The sequence below is a fragment of the Salvelinus namaycush genome, chromosome 36 (assembly GCF_016432855.1).
Source record: "Salvelinus namaycush isolate Seneca chromosome 36, SaNama_1.0, whole genome shotgun sequence".
Lineage (NCBI taxonomy): Eukaryota > Metazoa > Chordata > Actinopteri > Salmoniformes > Salmonidae > Salvelinus > Salvelinus namaycush.
In genome coordinates, this window is record NC_052342.1 from 19,492,320 (window position 1) to 19,515,849 (window position 23,530).

At 48.6% G+C, this 23,530-nt stretch overlaps 1 protein-coding gene across 3 annotated transcripts in view; it reads right to left on the reverse strand.

The window, feature by feature from the left end:
- LOC120030356 (dynactin subunit 1-like) overlaps positions 1 to 23,530 on the reverse strand; it is a 41,817-nt gene that overhangs the window by 16,647 nt on the left and 1,640 nt on the right. The window contains exons 2-20 of one of the 3 annotated variants that reach the window (XM_038975735.1): positions 21,576 to 21,830; positions 21,385 to 21,463; positions 20,054 to 20,085; positions 19,895 to 19,912; positions 16,259 to 16,414; positions 15,408 to 15,431; positions 14,884 to 14,964; positions 14,603 to 14,719; positions 14,043 to 14,247; positions 13,252 to 13,330; positions 12,732 to 12,891; positions 4,944 to 5,048; positions 4,418 to 4,609; positions 3,841 to 3,957; positions 3,475 to 3,627; positions 3,208 to 3,374; positions 2,790 to 2,958; positions 2,493 to 2,561; positions 1,684 to 1,805 (exon numbers count right to left, since the gene is read on the reverse strand). In XM_038975735.1, the coding sequence (XP_038831663.1) occupies positions 1,684 to 1,805; positions 2,493 to 2,561; positions 2,790 to 2,958; positions 3,208 to 3,374; positions 3,475 to 3,627; positions 3,841 to 3,957; positions 4,418 to 4,609; positions 4,944 to 5,048; positions 12,732 to 12,891; positions 13,252 to 13,330; positions 14,043 to 14,247; positions 14,603 to 14,719; positions 14,884 to 14,964; positions 15,408 to 15,431; positions 16,259 to 16,414; positions 19,895 to 19,912; positions 20,054 to 20,085; positions 21,385 to 21,463; positions 21,576 to 21,803 (2,273 nt within the window). In that variant the 5' untranslated portion in view covers positions 21,804 to 21,830. The remainder of the gene's footprint in view (positions 1 to 1,683; positions 1,806 to 2,492; positions 2,562 to 2,789; positions 2,959 to 3,207; positions 3,375 to 3,474; positions 3,628 to 3,840; positions 3,958 to 4,417; positions 4,610 to 4,943; positions 5,049 to 12,731; positions 12,892 to 13,251; positions 13,331 to 14,042; positions 14,248 to 14,602; positions 14,720 to 14,883; positions 14,965 to 15,407; positions 15,432 to 16,258; positions 16,415 to 19,894; positions 19,913 to 20,053; positions 20,086 to 21,384; positions 21,464 to 21,575; positions 21,831 to 23,530) is intronic. The other 2 variants (XM_038975737.1, XM_038975738.1) reach the window with 2 other exon arrangements.

Here is a 23,530-nt window from a genome sequence, read left to right on the forward strand (position 1 = left end):
CATACAGTAATGATTTTCAAATTTCAAAACAATTAACATTGTATGTTACTTTTTACAAACGCATACGTCGCAAAGGTCTTAAAAGTCTGATTTATAGAACAGAAGAATACACATATAGCCATGTCACCTGTGGAGCGGTTGCCTCCTAAACATAAGCAGTAACACAAGCATGGTAAACTTCCTAGGTTGGAAGAAACCTCTATATCAGGGGTATTCATCCAGGGGTCTGCGAATACATATATATACAAGGGTGCGTTCTGAGCCCTCTCCTGTACTCCCTGTTCACCCACGACTGCGTGGCCATGCACGCCTCCAACTCAATCATCAAGTTTGCGGATGACACTACAGTGGTAGGCTTGATTACCAACAACGACGAGACGGCCTACAGGGAGGAGGTGAGGGCCCTCGGAGTGTGGTGTCAGGAAAATAACCTCACACTCAACGTCAACAAAACAAAGGAGATGATTGTGGACTTCAGGAAACAGCAGAGGGAGCACCCCCCTATCCACATCGACGGGTCAGTAGTGGAGAAGGTGGAAAGTTTTAAGTTCCTCGGTGTACACATCACGGACAAACTGAATTGGTCCACCCACACAGACAGCGTTGTGAAGAAGGCGCAGCAGCGCCTCTTCAACCTCAGGAGGCTGAAGAAATTCGGCTTGTCACCAAAAGCACTCACAAACTTCTACAGATGCACAATCGAGAGCATCCTGTCGGGCTGTATCACCGCCTGGTACGGCAACTGCTCCGCCCACAACCGTAAGGCTCTCCAGAGGGTAGTGAGGTCTGCAGAACGCATCACCGGGGGCAAACTACCTGCCCTCCAGGACACCTACACCACCCGATGTCACAGGAAGGCCATAAAGATCATCAAGGACAACAACCACCCAAGCCACTGCCTGTTCACCCCGCTATCATCCAGAAGGCGAGGTCAGTACAGGTGCATCAAAGCAGGGACCGAGAGACTGAAAAACAGCTTCTATCTCAAGGCCATCAGACTGTTAAACAGCCACCACTAACATTTAGCGGCCGCTGCCAACATACTGACTCAACTCCAGCCACTTTAAAAATGGGAATTGATGGAAATTATGTAAAAATGTACCACTAGCCACTTTAAACAATGCCACTTAATATAATGTTTACATACCCTACATTACCCATCTCATATGTATATACTGTACTCTATATCATCTACTGCATCTTGCCATCTTTATGTAATACATGTACCACTAGCCACTTTAAACTATGCCACTTTATGTTTACATACCCTACAGTACTCATCTCATATGTATATACCGTACTCTATACCATCTACTGCATCTGCCATGCCGTTCTGTACCACCACTCATTCATATATCTTTATGTACATATTCTTTATCCCTTTACACTTGTGTGTGTGTGTAAGGTAGTAGTTGTGGAATTGTTAGGTTAGATTACTTGTTGGTTATTACTGCATTGTCGGAACTAGAAGCACAAGCATTTCGCTACACTCGCATTAACATCTGCTAACCATGTGTATGTGACTAATAAAATTTGATTTGATTTGATTTGATTTATACAGTACCAGTCAAATGTTTAGACACAACTACTCATTCAAGGGTTGTTCTTTATTTTTACTATTTTCTAAACTTTTGACCGGTACCGTACATGGAAATAATATTATTAAATATAGTTATATCAGACCTGCACGTGGTGTCCAGGTCCTTCAGAAGGATGTTCAGAGCCAGCCCCTCCTGTCCCGGCTGAAGGAAAGCCCTGAGACGCACCACCTCAGCACCGATACAGTCCAACGCACTCTGGATGAACTACACACGGACAAACACAGATAGAGACACAGAGAGAGAGAGAACGACACACAGAACGAGAGAGCGACACACACAGAGGGCGAGAGCGACACACACAGAGGGCGAGAGAGCGACACACACAGAGGGCGAGAGAGCGACACACACAGAGGGCGAGAGAGCGACACACACAGAGGGCGAGAGAGCGACACACACAGAGGGCGAGAGAGCGACACACACAGAGGGCGAGAGAGCGACACACACAGAGGGCGAGAGAGCGACACACACAGAGGGCGAGAGCGACACACACAGAGGGCGAGAGCGACACACACAGAGGGCGAGAGCGACACACACAGAGGGCGAGAGCGACACACACAGAGGGCGAGAGCGACACACACAGAGGGCGAGAGCGACACACACAGAGGGCGAGAGCGACACACACAGAGGGCGAGAGCGACACACACAGAGGGCGAGAGCGACAGTCAGTAGTGTAGGAAGGCCCTCAGCCCCCATACAATCCAACACACTCTGAATGACCTAGAGGTCAGAGATCAAAACGTCAAATTGAGTTTAGTTAGACCATGTTTGTTACTGAACTTAGAAAAGACTAGGGGCCTGTTAGAAATCTTGATTACCTCAAGGAAGGGAGGAAAGGAAAGACCTTAACAGGGCCTAGAGAGGTTTACTTTCTTCAGTACAAGACAGTTTTACCTTGATGTGATCAGCCAGCTGCACGGTGCAGTCTTCAGTCTGCTCAGCTAGGTGGATGCTGTATAGTTGCTGCAACATAAAACAGATCGGTACGTCAATCAAGGCCTCACACAATCTGGAGTTTTATTTATTCTTAACAAAATTGATGAGGCTTGATAATGTGTTTCATCAGTGTTGAGTTGACAGAGTCGGCACTGTCGAGAGTATAGCGTGTGGTCAAGTGTTTTCGTCTCTCCGTCAGGTGTGCCATCGAGTGCATATGAAGAGTGTGTGTGTGAATCCGTGCGTGGTACTAGCCTGGTAGTACTTGATGGCCTTGGTGAGAGGCTCCACGTGTACAGTCTCATCCAGCTGGTCTTTGTGCAGCAGGTCAATGAAGAAGTCTAGGGAACGCTCATGGACACTCATCTCTGAGTAGAGAGTCCCCATCTGCGTATACACCTGCACACTGCAGCAGTTCAGAGCTCTAGGGGGAGAGAATATTTGATGGATGAAGTAAATGACACTACTCTGACAACAGCCACAGACGAGAGAAAGCAGACTGTCGAATGAGCTGGTACTATCTTTCGAAAGTAACATAGGGTATGTCAGATTTACAGTACACTTACTCTTCCTAATTAAGACAGAAAGTGATACAGAATCTAAAAGATAACTCCTTCATGGTTTTCCTTCCTATCAGGTAGTGGCAGAGAGAGACAGACACACTTGGCCTTACTGTTGGTATTTGTGCAGCGTGGCCTGCAGCAGGGTGAGAGAGTAGACCAGTCCTGAGGCGAAGCTGAGCTGTTCTCCAGGTGGTCCTCTCATCTTCACCCCAGTCCTCTCCACGGGGTTACCGTTCAGATCAAACTTCTCCTGGGCCTGCTTACTGATCAACTCAGCCTAGAGGGAGGGGGGAACATACATTTGGCATCTTGAAAAACAAGCAGACACACTCCTCGTCAAATGTTGAACCTGTTACTGTTCCCCTCTCTCCCTGTACCTTGCAGATGAGTCTTGGTATGAGCAGCAGCACCAGGATACAGTCGTGGTCTCCTCCGTGACGCAGGAAGGAGTCGGGCATGAAGGATGTGAGGAGAGACACCTGTCTGTTGGCCTGGCCCACCTCCATCTTCCTCAGCTCCATCTCTATGGCCTGGAGACACACACACACACACACACACAGGACACACATTATTTATCTGCAATAACAGCACACACCTGTACATTTAACACTAAAATGCAATGCATGTTTCTCTGGGAACAAAAAGCACATCCGCAGACTGGTATGATGCTCCCAAAGTGTTGAATGGGACAGTTGGACCCCAAGCTGGGTCTTCACCAGAACCTGCTGCTCTGTGTTCCTTACCTTGGCGTAGGCCTTGGTCTCAGCAAACTTGATCTTGAAGTCAAACAGCTCAGCTGGTGGCTGCTGGACCTGCTCTGCGTTGGCATTCTGAGCACTGGTCAGTTCCTTGTTGGCATCCTAGACACACACACACACACACACACACTTTAGATACAAACAACCAAAAGAAACCACTGTCACCTAACAACTTACCCATTTTGCTGAAAAGGAATGTGTTCAGGAAGTTCTTAACTCCAAAGTGTGACAAACAAGTTCACCTTTTCATTGTTTTAACTACTAAACATGCTTGTTAGTGTTTTTCAGTGTCATTCTTTTGATTGCATGTTCTTTGACACTCCTCTGAAGTTGTGATTTCCAACCATACCTGCAGGTTGGCGGCACATACCTGCAGGCTGGCAGTGAGCTGGCGGTACATACCTACAGGCTGGCAGTGAGCTGGCGGTACATACCTGCAGGCTGGCAGTGAGCTGGCGGTACATACCTACAGGCTGGCAGTGAGCTGGCGGTACATACCTGCAGGCTGGCAGTGAGCTGGCGGTACATACCTACAGGCTGGCAGTGAGCTGGCGGTACATACCTGCAGGCTGGCAGTGAGCTGGCGGTACTTGTTGATGGTCTGCTGATAGTCTGCTACAGTCTCCTGAGCAGCCTCCACTCTCTTCTGGGCCTCTCTCACCCTGGCCCCGTTCAGGTCCAACTGCTCCCTCAGCTCCATCTCTGTCTCTCGGCTGTTCTCCTGAAGCTCGTCATTCATCTCGTTGATCGCTTCCTGGAGGGGAGAGGTCAGGGTTGACGGGTTAAGGGTCAGAGCAGCTATAGTTGTGTAGTGATGAGTGGACAGGGGTTTAGATATAAAGTCATGCACAGATAGGGTTCAAACACAAACGGTGTCTCTCCGTCTCTAAAACAGTCTCCTTGCCAATGTCGTGGACCCACATGAAGGGCAAACAGTTGACACAGAGTTGGTTTTTCAAAACATACTAACAGAGTTGACTCAACAAATCACTGACTACTCAAAGCATACAAAGTAACGGAATTGACATGGATATCAAAGTTGACATTATGGTAACAGGGTTGACAGGGGTATTGTTGATTGAACTCACCAGGTCAGTGACTGTCTCTCTCAGCTCTCTGACTTTCTCCTCCAGGTCCAGATTCCTCTCAGTTAGAGTCTCTACCATCTCCTCTGCCCCGAGAGCAGCATCCACCTAGGACACATATAACACAGTTTAACCCTAACACCATCCACCTAGGACACATATAACACAGTTTAACCCTAACACCATCCACCTAGGACACATATAACACAGTTTAACCCTAACACCATCCACCTAGGACACACAGTACCAGTCAAAATGTTGGACACACCTACTCATTCAAGGGTTTTTCTTTATTTTCCACATTGTAGAATAATAGTGACGACATCAAAACTAGGAAATAACACATATGGAATAATGTAGAGAACAAAAAAAAGTGTTAAATCAAAACAGATTTTAGATTCTTCAAAGTAGCCACACTTTGCCTTGACAGCTTTGAACACTTGGCATTCGCTCAACCAGCTTCATGAGGAATGCTTTTGCAACAGTCTTGAAGGAGTTCCCACATATGCTGAGCACTTGTTGGCTGCCTTTCCTGGCCTCTGCGGTCCAACTCATCCCAAACCATCTCAATTGGGTTGAGGTCAGGTCATCTGATGCAGCACTCCATCACTATCCTTCTTGGTCAGCTAAACAGTTGCTCTTAGCAAAAATGTGTTTGGAGCTACCTTTTTAGCTAATAGGCTATGTTAAGAGTTTACACTTCCTTGTCCAATTAGATCCCGTGTGGCTCAGTTGGTAGTGCATGGCGCTTGCAACGCCAGGCATGTGGGTACGATTCCCACGGGGAAATAATATAAAAATGTCCCTCTGGATATGAGCGTCCGCTAAATGACTAAAATGCTAAATGACTAAAATGTAAATAATAATGTGGGCAGGTGAAAATAATGAAAAACAATCTACCAAAACTATTCATTTAAAAATGTTGATTACTTCTCCTTGCCATTATCATTCACCTGATGAGACATGAAATGTCATTTTTTTGCTAAAGTATGATGGTCCCTGGGTCACTAGTTTGCCAGGGGGGGGGGGGGTGGGGGGGGGGGGGGGGGGCGTTCCTGGGTCGCCGATATGCCAGGGAGGGGGTTCCTGTTCAAAAAGTTGAAGACCCCTGCTCTATATGAGCAACTGGCTAACCTGTTCACTGAGCTCATCCATGGTGGGCCGACTGACTAACCTGTTCACTGAGCTCATCCATGGTGGGCCGACTGACTAACCTGTTCACTGAGCTCATCCATGGTGGGCCGACTGACTAACCTGTTCACTGAGCTCATCCATGGTGGGCCGACTGACTGGCTAACCTGTTCACTGAGCTCATCCATGGTGGGCCGACTGACTGGCTAACCTGTTCACTGAGCTCATCCATGATGGGATGACTGACTAACCTGTTCACTGAGCTCATCCATGGTGGGCCGACTGACTAGCTAACCTGTTCACTGAGCTCATCCATGGTGGGCCGACTGACTAGCTAACCTGTTCACTGAGCTCATCCATGATGGGCCGACTGACTAACCTGTTCACTGAGCTCATCCATGGTGGGCCGACTGACTAACCTGTTCACTGAGCTCATCCATGGTGGGCCGACTGACTAACCTGTTCACTGAGCTCATCCATGGTGGGCCGACTGGCTAACCTGTTCACTGAGCTCATCCATGGTGGGCCGACTGACTAACCTGTTCACTGAGCTCATCCATGGTGGGCCGACTGACTAACCTGTTCACTGAGCTCATCCATGGTGGGCTGACTGACTAACCTGTTCACTGAGCTCATCCATGGTGGGATGACTGGCTAACCTGTTCACTGAGCTCATCCATGGTGGGCCGACTGACTGGCTAACCTGTTCACTGAGCTCATCCATGGTGGGCCGACTGACTAGCTAACCTGTTCACCGAGCTCATCCATGGTGGGCTGACTGACTGACTAACCTGTTCACTGAGCTCATCCATGGTGGGCCGACTGACTAACCTGTTCACTGAGCTCATCCATGGTGGGCTGACTGACTAACCTGTTCACTGAGCTCATCCATGGTGGGCCGACTGGCTAACCTGTTCACTGAGCTCATCCATGGTGGGCCGACTGACTGGCTAACCTGTTCACTGAGCTCATCCATGGTGGGCCGACTGGCTAACCTGTTCACTGAGCTCATCCATGGTGGGCCGACTGACTGGCTAACCTGTTCACTGAGCTCATCCATGGTGGGCCGACTGACTAACCTGTTCACTGAGCTCATCCATGGTGGGCCGACTGACTAACCTGTTCACTGAGCTCATCCATGGTGGGCCGACTGACTAACCTGTTCACTGAGCTCATCCATGGTGGGCCGACTGACTAACCTGTTCACTGAGCTCATCCATGATGGGCCGACTGACTGGCTAACCTGTTCACTGAGCTCATCCATGGTGGGCCGACTGACTGGCTAACCTGTTCACTGAGCTCATCCATGGTGGGCCGACTGACTAACCTGTTCACTGAGCTCATCCATGGTGGGCCGACTGACTAACCTGTTCACTGAGCTCATCCATGGTGGGCCGACTGACTAACCTGTTCACTGAGCTCATCCATGGTGGGCCGACTGACTAACCTGTTCACTGAGCTCATCCATGGTGGGCCGACTGACTAACCTGTTCACTGAGCTCATCCATGGTGGGCCGACTGACTAACCTGTTCACTGAGCTCATCCATGATGGGCCGACTGACTAACCTGTTCACTGAGCTCATCCATGGTGGGCCGACTGACTAACCTGTTCACTGAGCTCATCCATGGTGGGCTGACTGACTAGCTAACCTGTTCACTGAGCTCATCCATGGTGGGCCGACTGACTAACCTGTTCACTGAGCTCATCCATGGTGGGCCGACTGACTGGCTAACCTGTTCACTGAGCTCATCCATGATGGGCTGACTGACTAACCTGTTCACTGAGCTCATCCATGATGGGATGACTGACTAACCTGTTCACTGAGCTCATCCATGATGGGCCGACTGACTAACCTGTTCACTGAGCTCATCCATGGTGGGCCGACTGACTAACCTGTTCACTGAGCTCATCCATGGTGGGCCGACTGACTAACCTGTTCACTGAGCTCATCCATGGTGGGCCGACTGACTGGCTAACCTGTTCACTGAGCTCATCCATGGTGGGCCGACTGACTGGCTAACCTGTTCACTGAGCTCATCCATGGTGGGCCGACTGACTAACCTGTTCACTGAGCTCATCCATGATGGGATGACTGACTAACCTGTTCACTGAGCTCATCCATGGTGGGCCGACTGACTGGCTAACCTGTTCACTGAGCTCATCCATGGTGGGCCGACTGACTAACCTGTTCACTGAGCTCATCCATGGTGGGCCGACTGACTAACCTGTTCACTGAGCTCATCCATGGTGGGCCGACTGACTGGCTAACCTGTTCACTGAGCTCATCCATGGTGGGCCGACTGACTGGCTAACCTGTTCACTGAGCTCATCCATGGTGGGCCGACTGACTGGCTAACTTGTTCACTGAGCTCATCCATGGTGGGCCGACTGACTAACCTGTTCACTGCGCTCATCCATGGTGAGCCGACTGACTAACCTGTTCACTGAGCTCATCCATGATGGGCCGACTGGCTAACCTGTTCACTGAGCTCATCCATGGTGGGCCGACTGGCTAACCTGTTCACTGAGCTCATCCATGGTGGGCCGACTGACTAACCTGTTCACTGAGCTCATCCATGATGGGCCGACTGACTAACCTGTTCACTGAGCTCATCCATGGTGGGCCGACTGGCTAACCTGTTCACTGAGCTCATCCATGGTGGGCCGACTGACTAACCTGTTCACTGAGCTCATCCATGATGGGCCGACTGGCTAACCTGTTCACTGAGCTCATCCATGGTGGGCCGACTGGCTAACCTGTTCACTGAGCTCATCCATGGTGGGCCGACTGACTAACCTGTTCACTGAGCTCATCCATGATGGGCCGACTGACTAACCTGTTCACTGAGCTCATCCATGGTGGGCCGACTGACTGGCTAACCTGTTCACTGAGCTCATCCATGGTGGGCCGACTGACTGGCTAACCTGTTCACTGAGCTCATCCATGGTGGGCTGACTGACTAGCTAACCTGTTCACAGAGCTCATTCATGATGGGCCGACTGACTGGCTAACCTGTTCACTGAGCTCATCCATGGTGGGCTGACTGACTAACCTGTTCACTGAGCTCATCCATGATGGGCCGACTGACTAGCTAACCTGTTCACCGAGCTCATCCATGGTGGGCCGACTGACTAACCTGTTCACTGAGCTCATCCATGGTGGGCTGACTGACTGGCTAACCTGTTCACCGAGCTCATCCATGGTGGGCCGACTGACTAGCTAACCTGTTCACCGAGCTCATCCATGGTGGGCCGACTGACTAGCTAACCTGTTCACTGAGCTCATCCATGGTGGGCCGACTGACTAACCTGTTCACTGAGCTCATCCATGGTGGGCCGACTGGCTAACCTGTTCACTGAGCTCATCCATGGTGGGCCGACTGACTAACCTGTTCACTGAGCTCATCCATGGTGGGCCGACTGGCTAACCTGTTCACTGAGCTCATCCATGGTGGGCCGACTGACTAACCTGTTCACTGAGCTCATCCATGATGGGCCGACTGGCTAACCTGTTCACTGAGCTCATCCATGGTGGGCCGACTGGCTAACCTGTTCACTGAGCTCATCCATGGTGGGCCGACTGACTAACCTGTTCACTGAGCTCATCCATGATGGGCCGACTGACTAACCTGTTCACTGAGCTCATCCATGGTGGGCCGACTGACTGGCTAACCTGTTCACTGAGCTCATCCATGGTGGGCTGACTGACTAGCTAACCTGTTCACAGAGCTCATTCATGATGGGCCGACTGACTGGCTAACCTGTTCACTGAGCTCATCCATGGTGGGCTGACTGACTAACCTGTTCACTGATCTCATCCATGATGGGCCGACTGACTAGCTAACCTGTTCACCGAGCTCATCCATGGTGGGCCGACTGACTAGCTAACCTGTTCACCGAGCTCATCCATGGTGGGCCGACTGACTAACCTGTTCACTGAGCTCATCCATGGTGGGCTGACTGACTGGCTAACCTGTTCACCGAGCTCATCCATGGTGGGCCGACTGACTAGCTAACCTGTTCACCGAGCTCATCCATGGTGGGCCGACTGACTAGCTAACCTGTTCACTGAGCTCATCCATGGTGGGCCGACTGACTAACCTGTTCACTGAGCTCATCCATGATGGGCCGACTGACTAACCTGTTCACTGAGCTCATCCATGGTGGGCCGACTGACTAACCTGTTCACTGAGCTCATCCATGGTGGGCCGACTGACTAACCTGTTCACTGAGCTCATCCATGGTGGGCCGACTGGCTAACCTGTTCACTGAGCTCATCCATGGTGGGCCGACTGGCTAACCTGTTCACTGAGCTCATCCATGGTGGGCCGACTGACTGGCTAACCTGTTCACTGAGCTCATCCATGGTGGGCCGACTGACTGGCTAACCTGTTCACTGAGCTCATCCATGGTGGGCCGACTGACTGGCTAACCTGTTCACTGAGCTCATCCATGGTGGGCCGACTGACTAACCTGTTCACCGAGCTCATCCATGATGGGATGACTGACTAACCTGTTCACTGAGCTCATCCATGATGGGATGACTGACTGGCTAACCTGTTCACCGAGCTCATCCATGATGGGATGACTGACTAACCTGTTCACTGAGCTCATCCATGATGGGATGACTGACTAACCTGTTCACTGAGCTCATCCATGGTGGGCCGACTGGCTAACCTGTTCACTGAGCTCATCCATGGTGGGCCGACTGACTAACCTGTTCATTGAGCTCATCCATGGTGGGCCGACTGGCTAACCTGTTCACTGAGCTCATCCATGGTGGGCCGACTGACTAACCTGTTCACTGAGCTCATCCATGGTGGGCCGACTGACTAACCTGTTCACTGAGCTCATCCATGGTGGGCCGACTGACTAACCTGTTCACTGAGCTCATCCATGGTGGGCCGACTGACTAACCTGTTCACTGAGCTCATCCATGGTGGGCCGACTGACTAACCTGTTCACTGAGCTCATCCATGGTGGGCCGACTGACTAACCTGTTCACTGAGCTCATCCATGGTGGGCCGACTGACTAACCTGTTCACTGAGCTCATCCATGGTGGGCCGACTGACTAACCTGTTCACTGAGCTCATCCATGGTGGGCCGACTGACTAACCTGTTCACTGAGCTCATCCATGGTGGGCCGACTGGCTAACCTGTTCACTGAGCTCATCCATGGTGGGCCGACTGACTGGCTAACCTGTTCACTGAGCTCATCCATGATGGGATGACTGACTAACCTGTTCACTGAGCTCATCCATGGTGGGATGACTGACTAACCTGTTCACTGAGCTCATCCATGGTGGGCCGACTGACTAGCTAACCTGTTCACTGAGCTCATCCATGATGGGATGACTGACTAACCTGTTCACTGAGCTCATCCATGGTGGGATGACTGACTAACCTGTTCACTGAGCTCATCCATGGTGGGCCGACTGACTGGCTAACCTGTTCACTGAGCTCATCCATGATGGGATGACTGACTAACCTGTTCACTGAGCTCATCCATGGTGGGCCGACTGGCTAACCTGTTCACTGAGCTCATCCATGATGGGCCGACTGACTAGCTAACCTGTTCACTGAGCTCATCCATGGTGGGCCGACTGACTAACCTGTTCACTGAGCTCATCCATGATGGGCTGACTGGCTAACCTGTTCACTGAGCTCATCCATGGTGGGCCGACTGACTAACCTGTTCACTGAGCTCATCCATGGTGGGCTGACTGACTAACCTGTTCACTGAGCTCATCCATGGTGGGCTGACTGACTGGCTAACCTGTTCACTGAGCTCATCCATGGTGGGCTGACTGACTGGCTAACCTGTTCACTGAGGTCATCCATGGTGGGCCGACTGACTGGCAGAACGACCAACTGACATGTTCTTTGAGGTCACTGACTGACTGACTAACCGACTGTCTGGTTGGCTGACCTGTTCTTTGAGCTCATTAATGGTGGCCTGGCTGACTGGTTGGCTGACTGACGGACTGGCTGACTGACACTATGGTTGACTGACCTGTTCACTGACTGGCTGAATGACTGACTGGCTGACTGACTTGTTCTTTGAGCTCGTTGATAGTGGCCTGGCTGACTCGTTGGCTAACTGACTGGTTGACTGACCTGTACTTTGAGCTCAATGATGGTGGCCTGTCGGAGTGGCATTGTTCTTTGAGCTTGTTGATGGTAACCTAGTTGACTGGCTGACTCACTGACCCGACCGACCTGTTCTTTTAGCTTGTTGATAATGTCCTGGCTGGCTGTCTGGTTAACTGACTGACTGCCTGACCTGCTATTTGAGCTCATTGATGGTGGCCTGACTGGCTGACTAACCAACTTGTTGACTTATTCTTTGAGCCTGTTGATGGTAATCTAAACCCCCCCCCCAGCTGACTGAATAACTGACTGGCTGACAGACTGGTTGACTGACCTTCTTCAGCTCATCGATGATGGCCTGGCTGACTTGCTCCTTCAGCTCATCGATGATGGCCTGGCTGACTGACCTGCTCCTTCAGCTCATCGATGGTGGCCTGGCTAACTGACCTGCTCCTTCAGCTCATCGATGATGGCCTGGCTGACTGACCTGCTCCTTCAGCTCATCGATGGTGGCCTGGCTAACTGACCTGCTCCTTCAACTCATCGATGGTGGCCTGGCTGACTGACCTGCTCCTTCAGCTCATCGATGGTGGCCTCAGCCTGCTTCATCTCCTCCTGTAGTTTCTCCTTCTGGGTCCTCAGAGTCTCCAGCTCTCCATTCTTCTTCTCCATCTGCTTCTGCAGCTTCACATGCTCCTGCTTCTCAGACGACGACAGGTCACGCATCCTGAGGGAGGGGAACAAATAGTTCTGTTAGAGATCAAACTAAAGGGAAACGTTTAAGGCTGGTTTCCCAGACCCAGATTAAGTGCAGTCCTGCACTAGAAACCATTTCTAATGGAGATTCTCCACTGAGCAGGCTTTTTAGTCCAGGACTAGGCTTCATTTGTGTCCAGGAAACTGCCCCAAAAAGTGACAGACAAATCATTTTGAACAAATCCTGAAGGGAAGAGACACCCCAGTGTACCCATATGGGGCACTAGATCTCAATGAAACATCAGGTAACGGATGAGACAGTTTGGTCAAAACTGAAACATCTTAAAAAAAAAAAAAAAAAAAAAGGTGTTATGGTTTTAAGTACACGCACCTGACCAGAGCATCTTTCAGCCTGCTGTTCTGCTCCTCCAGCTGCTTTACGTGGTAACTAGAGGCAGCTCCATCAGAACCTGGAGAAGCAACAGAGTTAGGTTAGGTTTCGTTTCAACTTTGCCAAGCAATACTGAAGTCCTTGTCAAATATATGATTGGTATTTTATTTTTTATATAAAGACAGTGGGATCCGAAATGATTGACACCCTTGATAAAAATGAACAATTATGACTGTATAAAATAAATCATTTAAATACTGACCTATAGTGTATGCAAAAATATTTTGTTTTACAATATATATTTTTCTCAATAAATAGGTAGGGGCCAAAATGATTGACACCCCTAAAGATGATAAATAATGTAGTCAAAAGTTTAGTATTTGGTCCCATATTCCTAGCACAGAATGACTACATCAAGCTTGTGACTATACAAACTTGTTGGATGCATCTACATGTCGTTATGGTTGCATTTCAATTTATTTTGAGTCCAATAGAAATGAATGGTAAATAATGTATTGTGTCATTGGAGTCAGTTTTATCATAAGAATGTTTCTGAACACTGCTACATTAATGTGGATGCTACCATCACAGATAAACCTGAATGAATCGTGAATAATGATGAGTGTCAAAGATCATACACCCAAGACATGCTAACCAGACATGCTAACCTCTCACTATTACAATAACAGGGTTAGCATGTTTTGGGGGTATGATCTTTGACCCTCTGTATGGGATGAGATACCATAAATAGAGCAGCCTTTTATAGCAACTCACTACTAGTGACCTCTAACCTTTCTCCTCAACCTCGTGTTTAATGATCTCTAGGTCCATGGTGAGTTCCTCCACCTTCTCCTTCAGCGACTCCACCTCCACCTGCAGGCTTTCGGACCGCTCCTCGGCCATCTCCTTGTCCAGGGTGGCCATCTCGATGGCGTCCGCCGTGTCTGCCATCTCCTCCATATAGCGGTCCTTGGCCTCCAATGCCTCCCGGGCGTCCTGAGAGAGGAACATTAGTGTAAATCTCACATTTGTGTGTGAACAGAGTCAGACGAAATACGCGAAAAATCCAGAATGACAAGAGTGGATGTCATTAGCAATGTCAATCTAACCAAAGCTAAAACTAGGTACCTGACAACAGACTCCCATACCTGGTACAACATTACATAAGGGATTACCTTTTAATTATCTTAGGTTAATGACTACCGGTTTGTTACTTGAAGTCTTGCCAAGTACTCTGATTTAATAAGAGAAGTGGACAGAAACCCCTTAAGAAGCGTGAAGGTTCTGTACTCATTTCAAAAAGGTGACTACCATAGAGGTTAATCATTCACGTTTCTGGTGTGTACTGTACCTTCTTGGCCTCTTTGAGTTGTTTCTGCAGGTCAGTCTGCTGCTCCTGCATCTTGGTCTTCCACTCCTGGAGCTGCTCCAGCTGAATCTTGTGTTTCTCCAGCTCCTTCAGCTTGACCTGAATAATCATTGTAAATATGAATAAATAAGAATACAAGTTATTACATATTTATAAAAAATAATCAACTTTAGATGTCTTTATATTGTATAGCACAATTCATACAGAGACAGCCAGTCAACGTGCTGTACATAATATAATAACAAGGTAATAAAGACAAAGACCTTGTCCTCCGCCCGCTTCATCTTCAGGGTCTCCAGCTTCTCCTCTAGGTCCTTCACCTGGCCACGCAGAGACTCTTCCTCCTGGGAACACAGAGAGGTTAAGGTGTGAAGGTGAACACATCAGGGAAGACAGAGAGAAAGGGGGGGGGGGGGGGGGCACTGAGAGAGGGGATAGTGGACATCTCAAATCAACCAGAGACATTAGAACCCACATTCCAAAAAAACACCTCAAAAGCTCCAAGACATGTTCCCACCACCAAGAACCGTGTCTGGAGTAAACTCCTTTACTCAGTAATATTAAACCAAAGAAACTCTGCCCTCTGTTGGCATGCAGGTGAAGTGCAGTGGTAGTGAGGCTGAGGAGTAGCACCCTATGATCTCTGGATACGTCCCAAATGGCACCGTATTCCCTATTAAGCAGTGCACTATATAGGGAATAGGGTGCCATTTGGGGCAACCTAGGTTTGTTAGTCAAACAACATGCCCAGACCAGATAAGCATGCGTTCAGATACTGTTACCCTACCTGCTTTGATGCAGGAGGCTCAGCCTGTTTACAACGACAACATGGATGGAACACAGTCAAAAGACAACGAATGAAGGAAACACAATGGATGGAGGTGATATCATGGTGGAGCTGGGCGATGCGGACAAAAAGCCATAATCACAATAAACTGACTGAATCAATACAACAAATAGAATGATACGTTTAGAATAATGTGCACCAGCTTTTGTTGTTACCCTTCAAACTACTACTGCTAGTTTGAATGTTGTAGCCATCAACGGCCGACGGTCCATAAAGATGGAGGAATTCAGATATGACATCATTGTTTTTAGCACTACCCACAGAGTTCTTAAACTACGGCGCGCGACATGGTTCAATGTGCCAGTAAATATTTTATTTTATTTTTATTGCCGGCGTCTTAAAGCTTTGGGATCATGTACACGGTGCCAATGACCATACAAATAGTAACGGAGATCGATGAACAACACTGCAAACTTGGCAAAACAAGGAATGTGTGGTAAGTACACGGGGGCCGCCATCTTCATGCACAGTCGCCATTATCCCAATAATCACCCCATATTAGCAAACTTAATTTCAAACTTCACTTTTCTGTAGGATAGGCTAATTATCGTAATGAACGATGTCATCTAAACATCCTCAGTAAGTGGTATGTGTCGATCATTTTTTCGGTTTATCGTCTCAGCTCTATACATGACATATCAGGCTGCAGGCTTTGTTCCAGCCCAGTAGTAAACACATCCAACAACGTATCAATGTTCTGATAATGGGGTGTTTTCTTTCTGTGCTCGACCAAATAACTCCCCAGAACCTAAGGTGATGATCTGATTGGCCACAGGGGGTTGTGGACTGACCTTGCTAGGGGTGGCGGGGGTTTGAGCTCCGGACGTGGTGGGGATGCCGCTGGGCAGGGGGACGACAGGAGCCCCCAGCGCACCCTTGGAAGATAGGCTGCCCTCGCTGACATCCTCCCTGGACCGAGAGCTGGACAGACCGATGGCCCGGGGAGCCTGGAGAGGTGGGAGGTAGAGAGAGGTAGGACATAGAGAGAGGTGGGAGGTAGAGAGAGGTAGAGAGAGGTGGGGAGGTAGAGAGAGGTGGGGAGGTAGAGAGAGGTGGGGAGGTAGAGAGAGGTGGGGAGGTAGAGAGAGGTGGGGAGGTAGAGAGAGGTGGGGAGGTAGAGAGAGGTGGGGAGGTAGAGAGAGGTAGAGAGAGGTGGGGAGGTAGAGAGAGGTAGAGAGAGGTAGGAGGTAGAGAGAGGTGGGGAGGTAGAGAGAGGTGGGGAGGTAGAGAGAGGTGGGGAGGTAGAGAGAGGTGGGGAGGTAGAGAGAGGGGGGAGGTAGAGAGAGGTGGGAGAGGGGGGAGGTAGAGGTGGGGGAGGGGGGAGAGTGTGGAGGAGGTAGAGAGAGGTGGGGGTAGAGCGGTGGGGGAGGTGGAGGTAGAGAGAGGTGGGGGTAGAGCGGTGGGGGAGGTGGAGGTAGAGAGAGGTGGGGGAGGGGGGTGGAGGTAGAGAGGTAGAGAGAGGGGGGAGGTGGGAGAGGGGGGAGGTGGGAGGTAGAGATGTGGGAGGTAGAGAGAGGTGGGGGAGGAGGTAGAGAGAGGTGGGGGAGGGGGGAGGAGGTAGAGAGAGGTGGGGAGGGGGGAGAGGGTGGAGGTAGAGGGAGGGGGAGACGGCGGAGGTAGGGGGAGGGGAGAGGGTGGAGGTAGAGAGAGGGGCGAGAGGGTGGAGGTAGAGGGTGGAGGTAGAGGGAGGGGGAGAGGGTGGAGGTAGGGGGAGAGGGTGGAGGTAGAGGGAGGGGGTGGAGGTAGAGGTAGAGGGAGGGGGAGAGGGTGGAGGGAGAGAGAGGGGCGAGGGGGTGGAGGGAGAGAGAGGGGCGAGAGGGTGGAGGGAGAGAGAGGGGCGAGAGGGTGGAGGGAGAGAGAGGGGCGAGAGGGTGGAGGGAGAGAGAGGGGCGAGAGGGTGGAGGGAGAGAGAGGGTGGAGGGAGAGAGAGGGGCGAGAGGGTGGAGGTAGAGAGAGGGGCGAGAGGGTGGAGGTAGAGAGAGGGGCGAGAGGGTGGAGGTAGAGAGAGGGGCGAGAGGGTGGAGGTAGAGAGAGGGGGAGAGGGTGGAGGTAGAGAGAGGTGGAGGTAGAGAGAGGTGGGGGTAGAGAGAGGGGGGGGAGGGGGGAGAGGGTGGAGGTAGAGTGGGGTGGGAGAGGGGGGAGGTAGAGAGAGGTGGGGGAGGGGGAGAGGGTGGAGGTAGAGGGTGGAGGTGGAGGGTAGAGGGTGGAGGGTAGAGGGTGGAGGGAGAGGGTGGAGGTAGAGGGTGGAGGTAGAGGGTGGAGGTAGAGGGTGGAGGTAGAGGGTGGAGGTAGAGGGTGGAGGTAAAGGGTGGAGGTAAAGGGTGGAGGTAAATGGTGGAGGTAGAGAGAGGCGAAGAAAATATAGAAAGAGAAAGGGGAGCGAGAGAGGAGAACAGGAAGAGGGAGAAATACAAGTAAAATACATGTAAAAGAGAACCACATCTGTGAGACCGTACCATTACCTGTTAATCCCAGTGACCATAAAAACAGACTGCTCCCGGAACTGAACACAGAAACATTCCACCCAGAGCCCAGGTGAACTCCGGTAAACCTGTATCTAAGTGAAACCTGCCGTGGTGAGCAAATACCACACCCAGTGCCATATAAGTCACCCTTTACTGTGCTGATCTGGCCTACACTAAAAAGTAGCAACAGTGCACAAGGAACTGGCCAGGTGAACTGAACTGTCTGTAAAAGGGTGAACTCTGGTTTTAGAGGCACTACTACAGTAGTAAGTTACTGCTTCACATTTTGTGGGGACTTGCTTAAAATACTAAAACTAACTACGCTGTCGTTTTTCCAGTTATTGCAGTGAATTTGACCTTTGACCAATAACCCGAATGACCAGAGTTCACCCCTCCAGGACCAGAGTTGATCTCTCCCAGGGGAGTCAGGTGCTTTGAGGCCTGGAACGTACCATGAGGAGGGAGGGGAGGGAGCTGGCGGAGGAGAGACGACCTGGAGTGTTCCACTGTTGTATGAGAGTAGACTGTTAGGGGTTGAAGAGCTGTCTACTGCTGTTCTCTCTTCCTGAGGGAATCTTCTAGAACAACTTTATACACTCTACTACTCTCACATTCTATAGTTAGGCCTAAACAGATACACACACCATGTACTGACGTGTGACATACTCTCAAGTAAAATACTGACTGTTGATTATCTCAGTCTATGACGTTAAACTGAAGCAGGAGATCTCCCACTCTAAAACATCATTCCTTCCCAGACTGTGGTGAGCTACTTTCCTACTCTGTCACATACCTACATCTTCCATATTCATGAGCTTATCAACATTCCATTGCTCTAATCTACCTCGGAACGTACTGCTGTGACATCACAATGACATCACGATCTACAGTAGGAATGGACAGGTGGGCTCTTCTTTAACGGAACCCTGTTACCACACCATCTGCTGTTCATAACAAGCTCACCTTGGTGCTACGACGGGTGACGGACTGGAGGAGGAGGAGGAGGAAGAGGAGGAGGAGGGTATAGTAGCGGCGGAGGAGAGGATAGAGAACACACACAAACAGGCCCAGCAGAGACGGCGAAGGGCAGTAGTTAGCAGGGCAGAGAGGCAGAAACACACAGGGTTAATACTAGTCAAAACACACTGATATATCACTCTCCAGCAGACTGGACTGCTTGCTGTGTGTTACTGCATTCCCCTTAGTCACTTAAAGGAAAACTACACCCAAAAACTATTTTAGTATTTGCTTCGTTGTTGACATACAGAAATACAGCCGGTTTGACGCATTTTGCATCATATGATGCAACATACCGGCTGTATTTCTGTATTTTGAAAGCTGCATATCTTGAAAACTTCATTGCTGACATGCAAAACATTTTGGAACTATATCAACTATTGACTAATCAAACAAATACCAAAAAACTGTTTTTGGGTGGAATTTTTCTTTAAGTCTTTATGCAAATATTAAGTTTGCGCTGATAACCTCTACTTTTAAAAACTGAGGTGACGTACTGTAGTTAATATATAAGTGGGTGAAGTTGATGTTAAAAAGTATATAATATGACTTAAAATAAGTTTAAAAATAAAAAAATCCCAAGTGAAGTCGAGGCAAAAACAAGGCGCATCACAATGCAAGCAAGAATACACTTGTGTCTGAAACTTTAACAAAAAAACTATAAATATATATACATATATATACATATATAAAATGAACCTAACAGCCAGAAAATGGAACATCATGCTCCTAAATGTGTCATGGAACCAAAGTGAAAACGCAACAAAAATGTACGGTGACATGAAACACCCATGTTATCCATTAGCAGTATAAAGTCCAAAAGACAAACTGCAGAAAAGCTGTGAGGCCAAAAATATTACCCTGAACAGCCTAATTCAAAAGAAAACGTGACAAGCAAGCAACCACCATGGCAAAGTAGGTGAGCATAGTTTTAAATATCTATACCTTCTTGGAAATGGGCGTCTGTAATGGGATTTGGGGGAGCAGGAGAGAGGGATAGAGAGAAGTAGAAAAGAGGGAAGAGGTCAGGTAGGTCACTTGGAGGGAGAGAAAAGGAGAGGGATGGAAATCGCTCCGAAACAAAGGTCAGTATTTTTACTGTACCTGTTTGACTGATTTTGGAACCTCAGGGATGTCTGAAGATAAAAACAGAAAGAACAGATCATATGTTATTATAAACACACACAAACATCTATAAACTACTTCCAAACCCTTTAGAAATACTTTAAGTGGACCGTAATATAACAGAAAGAACAGATCATATGTTATTATAAACACACACAAACATCTATAAACTACTTCTAAACCCTTTAGAAATACTTTAAGTGGACCGTAATATAACAGAAAGAACAGATCATATGTTATTATAAACACACACAAACATTTATAAACTACTTCTAAACCCTTTAGAAATACTTTAAGTGGACCGTAATATAAAGTGTTACAGTAGCTAGGTTTCCATCCAAATGGCAACAGATTTTCTTGCAAATATTCTATATCTGCTTAACAACAATACGCGCATTTCCCCACCAAATATGAGTTTCCATCAAATGGACTTGTTGGGGATTAAAAGGCTGTGCGTGACGACGTAGTGCACATAACATTGACTTCTGCGGTTTAATTCCCATGAAGTGAATAAAAAAGTTCAATGGTTTTCCATCGCATTTTCAACTCTACTGATGGTTTTCTCATTCAAAAGAAAATGGCATTATATAGTGAATGTGCCCACTCTGGTATTGAAACGTGCTCCTTAGCCAACAACTGGCAGATACAGTGTGGGTATGATGAGATTATTATGGATATGTATTGGAATGGTGCATCACAAGGTCACAACCTTGCCCTTTCACCACCCTGTGAAATTCCTCCCTTATTTCATCTGCAGTCTAATGAACTGCAAGCTTTCCAGACGAGTCGTAGTGGGAAGACCACACAACATGTCATCGCGTGACTCCAACTTTACTTCCATATGATGGTTATTATATCAATATTTGTGCATAAAAAGAGTTTCTGCAGACAATTCTCACATAATGAATTTTACCGACACTAAAAGAACCCACCATGTCTACAGTATTTCGTTTTGTCGACATTTGGAAAGTTAACGGACACATTTTCTGTTTCCATCAGGCCTGTCATGACATTTTTTATCCAACATGTACTTTACGCGCATAAAAATGTTGGATGGAAACCTGGTTAGTGTTGTCTTTATGATTGTAGCCTAAAGATCAGTGCCATACTATCCAGGGTTGGGGAGAATTCCATCTCAATTCAGGAAGTAAACAGAAATTTCTACAAATAATTATCATAGAGAAGCATTCAGGACAATTAGAATTGGAATTTCAGTTTACTAACTGAATTGACTGAATTGAAATGAACCCCAACCCTGATGCTATCTGAGGCCATGTAAATGAAGGCTACAGCTTTGTTATTCTGCTCACCTTTCTGCTTGGACAGGAACTTGGCAGTGGAAGACTCTGGGATGTCTGGAGAGGTGGCACCATCTTCCACTAGCTGGATCTGATAGAGAGAGAGACGGGTTCAATACACCAGTCTATTACTCTTCCACAATGTGTGTCACAGTTAGAGAGAGAGTGTCTGTGTGTGGGGTTTGGCGTGTTAGCTTAGTTACCTGGGACTGGCGCACAAAGATGCCGCAGTTCTCATCACACTGGAAGTATCTCTTCCCCTGGACCGTGCCATCATTCTTGCCCTTGGGCTCGTCCAGGATCACACCCACCCACTTGCCCGTGGCAAAGAGCGTGGCGCCCACATACGCCACCGTGCCACGCTGGCCCTTACCGATCACCTCCACCACCGAGCCCACCTTGGCAGGCTTGCCTCCCCCGTCCGCACTCATCTTGCTCAGGAGGGGGCTGCCGGAGATCTGGGGGGTGGGGGTGGAGAGAGAGAACATAGTTTAGGACAGAGGACCTTGTGACTGCTGTTGACACTGCCGGTGTTAGTCTACAGCCTCACATCGGTTTGATTTTGTTGTGATCTTTGCACTTCTCTGTGTGCCTGGAAATCTGTCATTTATCCCCAAACAAGAAATAATGACAACTGAGTTCTTGGTGAGATCTAAGATAAAACATTTGAACATTGGATTTTCCACAACAACAAAGTGAAGCATGCAAACATATTTTTATTGATGACAACATTCCATGCCATCAACTCGGCCATCAGATTTGCCACCAATGCTCCTTACAGGACACATCACTGCACTCTATAATCCTCTGTAAACTGGTCATCTCTGTAAACACGTCGCAAGACCACTGGTTGATGCCTATTTTAAAACCCTCTTAGGCCTCACTCCCCCCTATCTGAGATATCTACTGCAGCCCTCATCCTCCATATACAACACCCATTCTGCCAGTCACATTCTGTTAAAGGTTCCCAAAGCACACACATCCCTGGGTTGCTCCTCTTTTCAGTTCTCTGCAGCTAGTCACTGGAACGAGCTGCAACACTCAACCTGGACAATTTGACCTCCATCTCTTCATTCAAAGACTCAATTATGTACAATCTTATTGACAGTTGTGGCTGCTTTGCGTGATGCATTTTGTCTCTACCTTCATGCCATTGATGCTGTTGTCTGTGCCCAATAATGTTTGTATCATGTTTTGTGCTGCTACCATGTTGTCATCGTGTGGTGTTGCTGCCATGCTGTCTTGCTGCCATGCTGTCTTGCTGCCATGCTGTCTTGTTGCCATGCTGTCTTGTTGCCATGCTGTCTTGTTGCCATGCTGTCTTGTTGCCATGCTGTCTTGTTGCCATGCTGTCTTGTTGCCATGCTGTCTTGTTGCCATGCTGTCTTAGGTCTCTCTTTAAGTAGTGTTTTATTTTTTTATTTTTTTACCTTTATTTAACCAGGTAAGCTAGTTGAGAACAAGTTCTCATTTACAACTGCGACCTGGCCAAGATAAAGTAAAGCGGTTGTGCGTTTTGTCCTATATTTGTATTTTTAATCCCAGCCCCCGTGCCCACGGGAGGCATTTTGGTAGACCGACATTGTAAATAAGAATTTGTTCTTAACTGACTTGCCTAGTTAAATAACTAGGCCTAATTGCTCATTAGTTCCCATAACTAGGCCTAATTTCCCATTAGTTCAGACTGCCAGGAAGAGGCTGAGAGGGAAAATGGCTTATATAGGCCTATTCCACTACAAGTACTAGAAACAAACAACATATTGATGATATATCCATGAGGTCTAGTTCCCTCCTCTGAATGTCAACTAGCTGACTCTTAGCTAGCTAGGCCATATAGACACACAGCCAGCTGACTCATGCTAGCTAGGCCACAGACAGCCTGAGGACAGAGCAGTCACACGCCCAGTCATATGGTTCAGCAGACTGTAACCATTACGGCCGGTAGACACACAGACAGTACCGCTCACCGTCTACCCACATTGAGGAAATCTTTGAGAAATGGTCAAAATGGGCCATGGAGGAACATGGCAAACATCATATGTGGGTCTTCAGGGAGGCAATGCCATGTGAGAGGAGACCAGATTAGCTGTAGCTAGCCTGATAGATATAGTCCAAAAGGCAGACAACTGGGAGGAGTAGCCAGGATCATGGCAGGAAT